Below are 14,229 nucleotides of genomic sequence, written 5' to 3'. Positions count from 1 at the left end.
CAAAAATGACAAAAATGACAAAAATGACAAAAATGACAAAAATGACAAAAATGACAAAAATGACAAAAATGACAAAAATGACAAAAATGACAAAAATGACAAAAATGACAAAAATGACAAAAATGACAAAAATGACAAAAATGACAAAAATGACAAAAATGACAAAAATGACAAAAATGACAAAAATGACAAAAATGACAAAAAATGACAAAGATGACAAAAATGACAAAGATGACAAAAATGACAAAATATGACAAATATGACAAGTATGACCACGATGAACAGGATGACAAAAATGACAAAAATGACAAAAAATTAGAATAATGACAAAAAAAACATAAATGTTAAAAATGACAAAAGAAATAACAAAATTGCGAATATTACTAAAATTTAAAAAAATGTCAATCATTATGTATCTGGCGTCATTAGAAAACGTCATCATATAATCTGTTATCGAATTATCCATACAGTTCACAGCCACAACGAGAATTCATATTAATTCATTTGTCTTATAGTTCAATTAAACTATTGTCACGCGTAACTTGTTTAGTCACCTATTGCTCAACGTTTAGATTTATTGATAAACCATACACTTTCAATCATTGTCGGTCAATACATAATGTCGTATGCTATTAGCAGAATAAAAAATCGGTCCATATTCACCCAAAAGAAACGCGATAACGAATTATCCGCAAATCATTTCTTTCGTTCAATTCACGAGTCAAACTATCGGGCACCTCCAGTGTTCAAAAGCGAAAAATAAACAGGTAATCATTTCAAAGTCCACCTTCCGAATAAATCTAAACGGAACCTCAATTTGGGGAGGACGCTCACAAACACATCTAGTCTCGTTAGAAGCTTGTTCCAGGTCCTCGGTTGGTTAAGTGGTCTTTATCGGTGAAGCTCACAATTATCAACTGGAGTATATTTATCCTTATCAACCGAATTTTGATTCATAATACAGCGGTTTAATATATACGGAGCAGAACTGATAAAACCAATTTAGTCATAAAGTTGCATTCGAACGGTTGTGATTTCCGATACGACGAGTCTTTTACCGCTTGTGGATGTTTTGATCGGGTTGAGTTGAGACAAGTGATATCGTGCGTCTGATTTTATGGTTTGGACTTAAGGGAAAAATTTACAGAAACTTTTCCAAATTATATACGAATGTTTCAAAGTGCAAGTGGTGATACGGAAATGGGCTCTTCAAAGCGCAAGTCATCCTTTCGCATAGATGACATTCTTCACCAACAACAACAGGCTGAACAACAGCAAATGCTTCTGCATCATCATCACCAGCAACAGCAAATAATTCAGAACAGTGTTTTGAAACAGCTCACAGACATGAGTTCAGGCCATTCAACGCCAGCCTCGAGCTCGTCGACTCCTTCGTCAACACCCACAGAATATTGCAGCAATTCTGGCGGCGCAAACAATTCTGGTAAACAATCTCCGCCGGCATCACCAGATCCTTTGCCAGCGGGAGTGTCAGTCCTCAGGCGATCGGGATCAGAATCACCGAAGAAACCCACAGCACTGTATCCTAGTTTGTTGGATTTCTCCAAAACCAGTCCTTCCGGCAGCGGAAGTTTTCCCTTCCATCATCTCGCAGCACAGTTCGCAGTTCCAGGATTTAATCCGGCGATGAATCCGACCATGCTGAATGCCGCATATCTGGAGCACTACGCCAGCGTGCTACAAAAAGGTCAGTGTCGCTTGAAAATTATTCAAATTATAACTAAACATTTAACTGAATTTCAATACTTTATACAAATGTTTTGTGATCCCAACAACTTTTGAAATTTTAATCTTTCAGTTAGATTCCAGTAACTCGTTCGTTTCCATTTCTATTATAGCAAATCGAGTAGGATTTTATCAATTTCATTAACTTAAAAAACATGTTAGTCTGAAATAACGTTGCTTTCAGGCTTATTATAAGCTTGTATTAAATATGATAAAAAAACCATTTGTTAGACATTTCAAAATTACTCTTATTTAACCATAAGACGAATTCAAATGATGAGTAAAATAGAAAAAAACATTTTTACTATTAAAACATCGAAATTTATGACTTAAAACCAAAATCTGATACTAGAAATGATTTATAGATTTATCTATCACCAGAAAAGTTCATAATATTTGGTTCAGCGTTAAGTGCAAAGTTTTTGATACATTTTGTTCCACCCCCTCAATAAGTTGTAATTTTTGATGGCCCATATTCCAGCGTTGCATCACATCTTTTGGAATTTTAATCTAATTTTACGTGATTTTGTAATAAATTAAACGTGTTCGATTTTAATTATGCAAACTATAACATCGTCATATTCTGAACAAGTTAACCCATAATTTGACACCAATAAAATATTTCCTAAGATGGTTCTCTATTTTGCGATTCGACAGATTTTGGAACTTCTCATGTCGCCTTTTTTTAAAGTCCTACTTGATAATAATCGATTTCTAAATAAAAAACACAGATGTTAGTACACACGGAACTAACTATTGAAGAAAAATGAGTTATGCGAATTGAGTTTTAATGAAGAAAGTTATATTTTGAGTTTCAGAAACTTAGAGAGGTTGACTAGAAATGGCAAAGAATGGGTTATTGAGCCAGGAGATTAAAAGACAGTCCGTTGATGGAAACAACTAATGGCGTATTTTTTTTTGATTCCGGATTTGGCTCTCGAACCGTCAGAATAAAAAAGCAAGTTTCGGGTTTCGAGTTATTCCATACGTAGGTGTGCGTGAGAACGAGCGCAATGTTTACATGCAGCTGTCATTTTGTCCTCCCTTCTGGATTCCTTCATTCGGTTCTTCACATCCGGATTGCCGTTTTTCGTGTCCGGATTGCACTGGACTGCAGATAGTACGACTTTGCTTGGCTGAGAGGTTCAAAATCGCGGCAATAATCATTTGCCCGTTCATTATTTCAACTGTTTTGTTTTCAGCCAAAAACAGCTGTTCAATGTTTTGACAACAACGTTGAGAGTATTGGTGAACTTCTCGCAAAACTGACTTTTTTCTCAGGGCGACTCCGTCCCTTTTTCGAGCGAACCTAGGTTGCCTCTCGAGCTATAAATGAACACGATGACAGCAGTTAGAGCGAACCTAGGTTGCCTCTAGTTTGCCTCCAGGTGAAAAAAAATACGGTATAAGCAACTTTATAGAGGTTTAATTTATGAGAACATTTTTAAGCCTAAAATCGAAGAAATACACCCACAAGTTCTATGGGACCTGTTTTGGAAAGTTATGAACTATCCTTTTTTGTCCGTTTTAGATAGATCCAAAATATATTTTCTATTAAATGATATAATAACGAATAAAAAAAAATTACATGACTACGGCATTGGTCATATTGATAATGAACTTTGTGATGTTTGCAATGAAGTAGACTCAAATAAACATCGACTTGAAACTTGTAGCTCTATTAAAGAAGTAAAAAAATGGGTTGACATGATTCTCAGAAAACGGTTTGGAGTAATCTATGTGAACATTATTGATATTTTATTAATCGATACAACAAATCCTAAACAAAAAGCTTCCATCTGGTTGGTAGCTCATTACGTATCATATTGTCTAGATAGGTTTCCCGATATTAATTTGTACATGTTCCAGAAAAGCGTTCGGGAATTTAGGTGGAATCACAGGCAATTAGTTAAAAAGTATTTTGATTGTAATTTGAATATATGCTAGGACAAATGTTGTAAGAAAATAATGTGTTATCCAATGTAACCAAAATGTGTAATTAGTTTTTAAGATGTTTTAAATAAATAAAATAAAATAAAAAAAAAGTTAAATCTAAGCCAGTTTGTAATCGTTTAAAGCTAAGTTTTGTTGTTAACATGGAAATTTGAAATATTAAATTAAGTTTAATATTGCATTGTCTTATAGAAGAATCCAAATTAAAACAAAAAAAAATTGAATTCGATCATTGAAAATAAAAAAAAACATTCCAACAACAACAAACTAAAAAAGTTTTAGTAGTTTTGAATGTGTGCTTAATGAACTTCAAGTTACGTCATGAAAATCACGATTCTTAATATCATAGAACAGTTGGAAATTTCTATTGAAGGTTAGTTATATTAACATGGTCGGGAGAACCAACTTTATGAGTGTTCTGATGGTCCACTTCATGAATTTACTTTGAATAGAGGGAACCAACATTATTTACGTTGGCTTGAGATGGATAACATGAAAATTTCTGTTCAGAATCACTAGTTCGAATAAGTCCATTAGTTTGAAAAATCGGAGTCGGGATTAAATGAAAGTATGTCTGGAGAGGAATTTCCAGTACATAAAGGTTGGTTAGATAAACCACCTATTGGAACGACAGAACCAATATGTCTGGAGCAGCGTATCTTGTAAGGAGTGTTCATTTTATAAAACGGACACCTAGATGTTACGATGAAAAGTTGACGTTTAACCCAAATTTGATGAAACTGGTTTCATCGTTTAGAAAAGTTTGTTGACAAAGCACTGACATTTTTATTTGTGAGAAAGCGGCTGGATTTCGTAAAATGGGACGAATTGATAAAGAAACCCGTGTTTTTTATAATTCAAAAGTACTGCTCAGATGGACTTTCGTGTAGAAATATTGCAAAGCTTGTGAAACGATCGAAGTCTGCGGTTTATCAAATTATCAGGAAGTTTGGAGAGCACCATACTCTTGAAGATTTGCCAAGATCCGAAACCAGAAGAGGCACAATGAATCCACAAATCGAGAAGAAATGTGTTAAGCTTTTGTTGTCACATGGACACAACTCTGTTCGAAGAACCGCCAAGGAACTAAAAATTTCCGTTGGGACCGTTCAAAACATAAAACGAAGGCACCACATTAAGACCTACAGGAAGCAGAGACATCCTAAACGGAGCACGGAAAAGCACGAACGAGCGAAGCAGCGATGTCGGAGACTGGATAGGATTTTGAAGAAGCAAAGTAACCGTTGCATTTTGATGGACGATGAAACTTATTGCAAACTGGAAACAGCCGCACTTCCTGGGCAGCAATTTTTCAACGCAATTGTTGGTAAGGAGGTACCTCATGATAAGCGATCCATTGAAATCGAAAAGTTTGGCAAAAAAGTGCTTGTTTGGCAAGCTATCTGCTCTTGCAGAGAAAGAAGTTCGCCATATTTCACAACATGTACCATCAATGGTAAAAATTATCGTAAGGAATGCATCGAAAAACGCTTTGTTCTTCTGAAGGGGCTGAAGAAAACAAAAATTCCCGTACCAAGTTTTCAGTCAAGAAACCGGCAGGAAGAAGAAAAATGAAACGAGTGAAACACGTATAGGAGCAACATGGCGTCCTCATTGCAAAAATTTCAACCGAGACAATTTTTTAATAATCCTTAAAATGATATCTGCGGCTCGGGAGTGTCAATCAAAGGAATCTTTGGTAACTTTAATAAACTATGGTTGGGCAAAAAATGAAGAGTTTTCATTATAATCGTTGTTAAAATTGATTCTAAATCTGCAGTATGACAACAACAGATGCGTTTGGCAACCAATATGTTACCCTATTTCGAGTCTGTTATGGGGTGAAGTGTTTAATTTCGGGAACCACACTGACGTTCTGGTACCAAAAATTTGGTACGGTGCGTTTGTATGCGATTTGACAGCTGGTTCAGTCCTCTGGTTCCTCTTTATCGTCTTCATACAAGCCCACCATTGTTCTGGCCTGACCTTGCTCCAGCACACTACGCTTCAGCTACTTTCAAACTACTGCAATCCTTCAAGATATGTTTTGTTGAGATAGAGGACAATCCGCCAAATTGTTCTGAAATGCGCCCGGTAGAGCGTTACTGGGCAATCATCAAGCGCAATCTTCGGGAGGATGGTAGAGAAGCACAGTCCTTCGACGAGTTCAAGAAAATGTGGACAGAAGCCAGCCGGAAACTGTAAAGAGGCTTATGAAGAGAGTTCGAGGAAAAGTGTACCAATTTTATCGTTGAAAACTTTTGGTTGAATTTCTCACTTTCTGCTTGTTCTGGATTAGTTTTACAATGTTTTACAGAAAACTTTATGTAATTAGGTCAAAAAATGAATAAGATATCGTCAAAACAAAGTATCCCTTTTATAAAATGAACACTCCTTTTACAGTATTCCGAATTGAATCGAGACATGTAATTTCGTTGAACGCCTTTGTCAGAGGTATTGCAATAGACTTTCGAGATAAAGACACGAAAAAATTCCTTTATTTAGTCATGAATGAAGACAAATTAAACTTGCCGGTTCGAAAATTGGTCTAGAAGAAAATAAAAAAATACGGGTGTTGACTTATTATTCAAAGAAACGTCTTATGGCGGAAGGTCGATTTAAATAGAGCGATATGCGGGAAGTCCAATATAGAAAGAGGAAATGAAAGGTCAAACAGAAAAAGTTGAGACGGTAGGTCTTTAACTTAGCGTTGTAACGGGAGGTCTAAAAAAGTTAGACGGTCGGTCTAAAAAAGTTAATAAGCGTTTGAACTGAAAATATTTAAACAGGAGATTTAACGGGAGATGAACCAGTTCAATAGGTCCAACTGTTAAAAAAAAGGTTGAGACGAGGGTTCAGCAGAAGAATTGAAGAATTGTCCGGACAAGCAATCGAACAGTACAAAAATTGAAACAAGAAGTCCAATTGATGATGATTGAGATAATATCTAATCAAACTCGAGTTTCAAATTGTAGCGTGAGGACGGCAGAGCTTAGGCTAGGCAAATTTTTCCCATATGTTTGAATAGAGTGCTGATATTATGTTTATACCTTTCCTAAAACCTGCAAAGTAAAGTGAACCAGCAGACATTATTTGTTCCGAGATTAACTACGTATTGCAAAACTGCAACAAAGTTTTCTCTAACAACTCATGACGAAGTCTGAAAAGTCAATGATGAATGTCACCACAATATTCTTTTAAAGATGCCCTCGATTCATCGACCATCGGAAAGTTCCAACTTGTGCCTTTTAAAAAGGTTTATGACGCGACCGAGAAGGAGAGAGAAACTGCGCTTACAAAAACTGTGATATTGAAGCTCGATGAATATAAATGAAATAACCGTATGTTTGCATATACTCAGTTTGAAAGTTTGCTACAAAAACATTTTGTTTTTTTTATTGTTTGTGTAGGGGGGAGATGTGTTGCCGATATTTGCGAGCACAACACTCTCTCGGCTGATAGGCGGTAATCTCCCTAAATCGTCCCTACAACGCACACACACACACGACCAGAGATGCCAATGTGTCTGATTTTTCAGGATTTGCCTGATTTTTCGAGGCTCTGCCTGACAACCTGATAAGCCATTGAATTTCTCTGAATATTGGAAATATACCTGATTTTTGCAAATGTGATGCAAAATGGGTAAGAAGGAACTGGATTAGGTACCATTGCTGAAGTTAAAAAGTGGAACTGTGGCTGAATCAAATCAATCGAAAGATTGCTTTAATTCTAATTTAAAAAAGGGAATTGAAGGGAATCTTTCGATTGCTTTGATTCAGTAGTACCAAGTCAACCAAGTAGGTTGACAACACATATTAGAATGGTGAGGAGCGACGACAAAAAAAAGGAGACAATTTCCGTTACGTTGCCTGGTAAAGCCTGAATATTATTGAATCAGTTACCTGATTTTTGGAAAAAAAAACATGTTGGCAACCTTGCACACGACGGCTGAGCAGGCGTGTCGTGAGCGGTCTTCGGTCAACTTGCAAGAGTGGACTCCCGTTCCGCCACTACAGCGCAATGCAAATGTTCCACAGTAATGATCAAAATATCCCTACTGCTTCACAAATTGCAACAACTTGCAAATTTTCTCTCTCTCTCTCTGTCTGAATTATCTAACTATCTAATTTTTGTTGTTGTACGTTATTTGAAGAACATTAAACATTTTATGTTACAACTCTTTTTTACCCTTCCAACATTTCACTCAAAAAAAAAAAAAAAAAATAATAATGGGGCGGGGTTTTTTATCAGCGTTAAGGTGCGTCGCAGCGTTGCGATTTGTGACATCCGAGGATACCGTAGTTCATGGATGCTATACGAGCGCCAAAATCAGCCAATTGTGGTCTGTGTGGATATCTTGTGTCTGCGGCAGTGATTGAATTTTGCTGAGCATGAGTTGATCAACCATCTCTCGCTCAACGCTTTAGGCTGATGTCATGCTGAAACAACTAGCAACGCAACGCAACGCAACGTTCCAATAAGATTGCGTTGCATTGCATTGGTATGTCATGCTGGCGCGACCTGTCACTTTGAAATTCCCTACAAATCATCACTTCTCTACAACTGATAATGCTTTGAATCGTCTCCTTTCTTTCCGGAGCCATCAAAAACTCATCAAATCACGACCCGGATTGCAAGAATGCCGAAATTTGAACCGACAAAATTCCTTGTTTTTTTGCCGGAACTAAGAATTCATGAAAATTTTCTCGCCGATTAAGATAGTTTTTAGTTTATTATCACAAGTTCGGACAGATCTTCGTACTATTGTACTTAAAACCCGGAATCACTGCTTCAAATCGAGAAAAAACAATGTTCCTATTGGATTTCCTACTAGTCGCGCTACTAAACACATTGGCATCAGATTGGTCGCGCTACTCAAAGCAACCAGTATGACAGGTCTGCGCGATTTCCATGGAGATCAAATGAGAGCTGGTTAGTCGTGTGAACGTTGCGTTGTAGGTCGCGTTGCTAGTTGCTTCAGCATGACATCAGCCTTACTCGGAAGCAAAGGTTGCTTTGAGGCAGCGAAAACGACAAAACCGATGATGTATACGCTCTCAACATGGCCGCCTTCATGAAGCAATATACATTCGAGGCAGCGAATCCAAAAAACCAAACGAATGGCTCTCACTCATCTCCTGTCCCAACCTTGAGGGAACCGAATTCAAAAGGCAGAGCAAACCCGAGTCTCCTCGTTTGTGCCTGGATCGAATGCGTGAGGTTTTTCTGCTATTGCTATTATTGCACAGCAACCGCACGCAGGCAGCTAGTTTTTTCATTTCTTTTTCTTCCCCCCTCTTTCACCATACGCTGCGGGCCGTGCAACGCAATAAGTTCGGTTGTTTTTGTTGTTGCCTCAACCTTTGCGGTCGGCTCGAGTTATTCAAATTCAACAACGTAAATGAGTATGTGTGCCTCGTCTTCTTCATGCATCATGTAGCAACCGAACGTTGAGAGAGTTCGTTCGGGGCAGCAAACGGATAGTGTCTCTCAGAGCAGATCCTCCTCATGGGGGGAGGTTTGAATGAATGTATATGTATCGTCTCCTGTATAGCTATGCGAGGCCTCAAAGTGTGTATTTTGAATGCCTCTGATGAGAAAATTGGTGAGGATTTCAATCACTGGTCTGCGGTCACATTCTGTGCTTATTGGCCGCTATAGACTATTTCACTATTTGTATGAACATAATTCATGTCAAATCGATCAGCTTCCGTCGAGTACGCTTATTTGTTACGAAAAATATATTGACATAGGACAGGCTGTCCTAATTCTACGTAAACCTTAAGGTCATGACTTCTAACTCAGAAAAATATGGTGAAAACAAGAAAATGGGATCAAGTCTTCCCTTTCTCCTTTACTGTTTGTTGATCAATGTACCAATTACAATGTACTTACTGTTGTTTGAATAATACAAGAGTAGCCAACATTCCACTATAACGTATTTTAAATAACTCGGAAAATGCAACAGCTTTCAATCAGCAGCACTTATCAATATCAACCACTTCAGGGGTTCCCATTTGGTTTTACAATTCACCGACCGAATGTCGCTGCGCGGGAACAAAATATGTTGGATCCGATTGCCGTTTGTTGGGCCGTAAATCAACGGGGTGCCATTGGGAATCGCTTTGATAAATATGTGAAGCTATGAGAAGCACCTCATTTCGGTGCAATTCGCCAGGCAGTAGCAGCTCAATACTAACAGTCAGTCAGTCATTTTTGGTGGTGTTACTTTGTGGCTCAATAAATCTTGTCGGTGAATGATTATCGCTTATTTCTGGCGGCGATTTCCTTTGAACGGTAGAACGTTCAAAGGGAAATTGCCTGCCAATAGGCTTGTTAGGCCGCTTCGATATTGCGCTGGAGGATTAGAGAAACGCTACCATGTTTTTTTTAAGGATTCGAACCGCATTCGTACGAATAGCGTTTTATTTTTCCATTGCAGGTAATGTCATGTGATTATCGATTTCGACATTCGTACCATGAATTAATTTCTTTCAAATGGTTTGCCAATATTGAATGTATAATCATTTTCTATTCCATTGAAGCCAGATAAGCGTATCTGGAGTTTTAAAATTTAACGATTATGTATATTTAAGCATAATAGGATTTGTCATGCTTAGTTTTCAAACTTGACCATAATTGAAAAACGTGAATAAGATTTCATTATGCAGAGTCTTTAACATGTACACAATTTCGTTTGTTTATTGTTTATATCTTAATCCATCGGACCAGAGGTCTAAATGGATGTGATGGGAAAATCACAAGGCACGGAAACCCATCAGTGGAGATAGCATAGACGGTACAATAATCAACAGAATGTAAAAACTAACACTAGTGATTTACAAAATAAAAGCAAAACTAAGATCTAACATCAAAACAGAATACAAAACAAAAATTTACTTAGCATTGTAGCTCGTAAGCGGTTCACAAACATATCACTCGTTAAATTAAAATCGAATTCACTACATACACTACATGTTGAACACTGCACGCATGGAACGAATAGGCTCATTCTGACCGTAGAGTGTTCGATGAAATCCTAGCCGGAGAAATTCTCGCGTTCTCAGTTGTCGTCGACGTTGAAGTCGACTCTCGCAAGAATGTTTGGCGCATCGATGTCACCGAGCAGCAACTTTCCAACAAACGCTGCCTTCAAGTATTCACGTCGGTTAGCGAGGGTATCCAGATCTAACCAGGAGCATCGCTGTGAATACGTAGGAGATTATTCCGGGACTGGCCAGGGGCTAGTTCGGAGTGCTGAGCGGGTAAACTTCGATTGTACGGAATCGATTCTACTGACCCAGGTGTCATGGCTAGGGCACCAGACGACTGCTTCAGATTCCAGGTGCGAGCGAACTAATGCATAATATAGAGTTCGTAGACACTGTGGATTTGTGAAATCCCAAAGTCCTATTCGCTTTGGCTACGACGTAATTCAGTTGATTTTCAAATGTTATTTTGGAATTCAACAGTACACCTAGATCCTTCACAACGGAAACTCGTTCACGAGTGGAATCTTGGAGAATGTAAGTTCACTGGTGTTGGGAAAAAGTAGTAGAAATTTTGACACTTACGGCACATTTTGAAAATTTTGCCATGTAAAAACATTTTCAAGATCTGTGGCCTTCTAGTTTTTTAAAACACGTGTTGTATTTTCGCATGCTGTGATGCAAAAATAGCAATATTTCTATCACATACGGCTGGAATAGAAACAGTGTTGTAAAAAAATACAAAGCCCCAAGATCTTGAAAACATTTTTGCATAGTAAAATTTTCAAAATGTCAAAATTTCTACCACTTTTTCCCAACACCAGTGAACTTGCTCTAAAGTGATGTTGATGCAGCGCATAGCAAAAACTTTTCTCTAAATTCATTTTCTCATCCAAAATTCAACCGTTGCATATACAAAGGCATTTAATATCTATTCTTTTATCGTTAGCTCGAATTCAATATAACACGCGATGATGAGCGTAACAGTCTGCACACGGTGTTTTTGTAAGCAAACTTTATTTTATGAAAGTTATAATTTATGCACCGTAAAAAACTGGGACTTTCGCTTTTCAACTAAGCCAAAATTACTTTTTAAGTTTTTCGTTCCCTATTATTGATTTTTGAAAGGTATAGGGGAGAGTGAGGAGACTTTATTCCTGGATCGCTTTGATCCCTCAAAAATACATATCTCGTAACTAGAATCATAAAAAAATCTAATGTTCTAGTAAATTGTGCCAGATGGAGTAAAACAACAAAGCTGTTACCTTGAAAAATTAAAACAATTTTTTTTGAAAAATTTAACTTTTGATGAAAAATTTAACAAAAAGTGACTTAAAGATCTTTTATTATCATTATCATATGTTTTCAAAATGAATTTTTTTATCAATATTTTTTTATCAATATGCCAATCGTTGAAGAATGATATTTATTATTCTTTAATTTCAGAGCAATGATTAACTCTTGAAATTTTTAGAAAAAAGGTTTCTAACCTGTTACTTACACGTTCAATTGATCTTTGAGCTAAAAAAAACATCCTTCAACTAAATGAACCTTGATCACAATTTAGCACGATATAACTTTCATTTATCCGTAAACTAATGTTGATCCAATGATTTTATGGTTTAAAAAACCTAAAAGATTGATTTTGTCTAAAAATTTAAAAAAAAATCGCCTGTAAGTATGCTATGATTATAGGGTAGGAAGTAGGAAGACAGACTTTTAGAATTCTCTTTATCTAAAATTTCAAAACTAAGAAATAAAATATATTATGGTCATTTATATTATGGTTATTTACAATTTTTTTGGCTTTGCTTGATTTTCAACAAAGGTTGAAAGTCGCCGAATGAAGGATCAAATATCCTTTAAAAATGGATCAAGTCTTCTTTAACCTCGCAAATCACAATTTTTTTTTACATATATAGCTTATCCATTCTCATACAACAAGCAAAATTCTTATCTAACCGGTCGCAATGCGTATGTAAAAATTGGAGCAACTAAATCAGAAACATTTCAGATCACGTCAGGTGTCCCTCAAGGTAGTATTCTTGGGCCTCTGTTGTTCGTATTATTTATAAATGATCTCGAAGTCGTAATCCAATCGAACAAATTATTTTACGCAGACGACTTGAAAATTTTTAGGACTGTTGAAGATCGAGCCGACTCCTTAGCGCTTCTCTGCGACTTAGATGCTATTGCATCTTGGTGTCAGACAAATGGAATGGAAGTCAACACGAAGAAAAGTTACTCAATAACATTCACACGCAAGAAAACCTGTTTATATTTTGAATACACCATGAGCGAGGAGACTATAGCAAGAGTTTCTTCTGTGAAGGACTTGGGCATCATCTTGGACACCAAGTTGACATTCGACGAACACATCTCCGCATCGATCAGCAAAGCCTACATGACTCTCGGTTTCATACGAAGGAACACGCAGAACTTCAGAGACATCTACTGTCTGCGAACTCTGTTCTGTACACACGTTAGAAGCATACTGGAGTACGGAATACACATTTGGGCACCGTTCTACTCAGTTCACATCAATCGCATCGAAAAAGTTCAAAAACGGTTCCTCCGATATGCTCTCCGACGCCTACCGTGGAATGATGCGTTTTTACTACCTCGTTACGAGCACCGCTGTCAATTGATTAACCTGCCAACTCTCGACCAGCGAAGAACACTGCTGCAACGTATGTTCGTATTCGACCTGCTAGCAAACAACATCGACTACAACGCACTGCTGAACCGTCTACCATTCAACGCTCCTTCACGGACTCTGCGCCACCTACCGATGTTCCGGTTACCGTTATCTCGTACTGTTTATTCTTTTAATAGTCCCTTAGTTTCATGTTGTAGACGCTTCAATGAAATCAGTGATCGCTTTGATTTTAACATTTCGAAAAATGCATTTAGACTCTGAATAAGTAGGTCATAAGCAGTCTGTGCGAATAAGTGTAATTCGAAGACAAGTAAATAAATAAATAAATAAAAAAATCACAAAAAAAAATAAAACTAGTAGCAAGTAACACTTTTCGACAATGTTTTGATTTCTAAGGCCGGTCCCAACGGTGTATGGAAAACACGGGTTTGGACCACGCTAACCGGTCCGTCTAGAACCGGTAGCGTAAATTACTGTTTTAGCACAGTTATCGATTTAAAAATTCACAACCGTTATACGCCTTCGTTCCAAATTCATGCAAATTTGAAACAGGATTCATAAAAATACGACGGACCTATTTTGACGTTTAGGGTTCACGGTCAGAAAATTTTAGCCTATAGAGTTGTTTTTGACATTTCTCACGCACATTAACTGGCATCTCACTGGCGTGTACGGACGAGACCGGGACAATTATACTCCAAAAATTTCAGTGCAAAAATCGAGCAGTCGGTCGACGAACATGTTCGTTTTTTAGGTTAATGTTCCCAAAATGAAAAAGTGTCAGTGCAAAGCTCCTAACTATGACACGAATACTACTAGCGGCAAATAGGACTATTAAGATTATTTTCACATATTTTTGGGTAAAATTGGGTGTGATAGCTG

General features: G+C 37.2%; 1 protein-coding gene across 1 annotated transcript in view; it reads left to right on the top strand.

The window, feature by feature from the left end:
* The first annotated feature begins 1,038 nt into the window (after positions 1–1,038).
* LOC129738783 (homeobox protein HEX homolog pha-2) overlaps positions 1,039–14,229 on the top strand; it is a 43,755-nt gene continuing 30,564 nt past the window's right edge. The window contains exon 1 of the mRNA XM_055730078.1: positions 1,039–1,708. Coding sequence (XP_055586053.1) covers positions 1,171–1,708 — 538 coding nt within the window. The 5' untranslated portion in view covers positions 1,039–1,170. The remainder of the gene's footprint in view (positions 1,709–14,229) is intronic.

This window comes from Uranotaenia lowii, chromosome 1, assembly GCF_029784155.1.
Source record: "Uranotaenia lowii strain MFRU-FL chromosome 1, ASM2978415v1, whole genome shotgun sequence".
Classification (NCBI taxonomy): Eukaryota; Metazoa; Arthropoda; class Insecta; order Diptera; family Culicidae; genus Uranotaenia; species Uranotaenia lowii.
The sequence above is the reverse complement of the archived record's forward strand: the minus strand, read 5'-3'. Positions and strand labels throughout refer to the sequence as shown.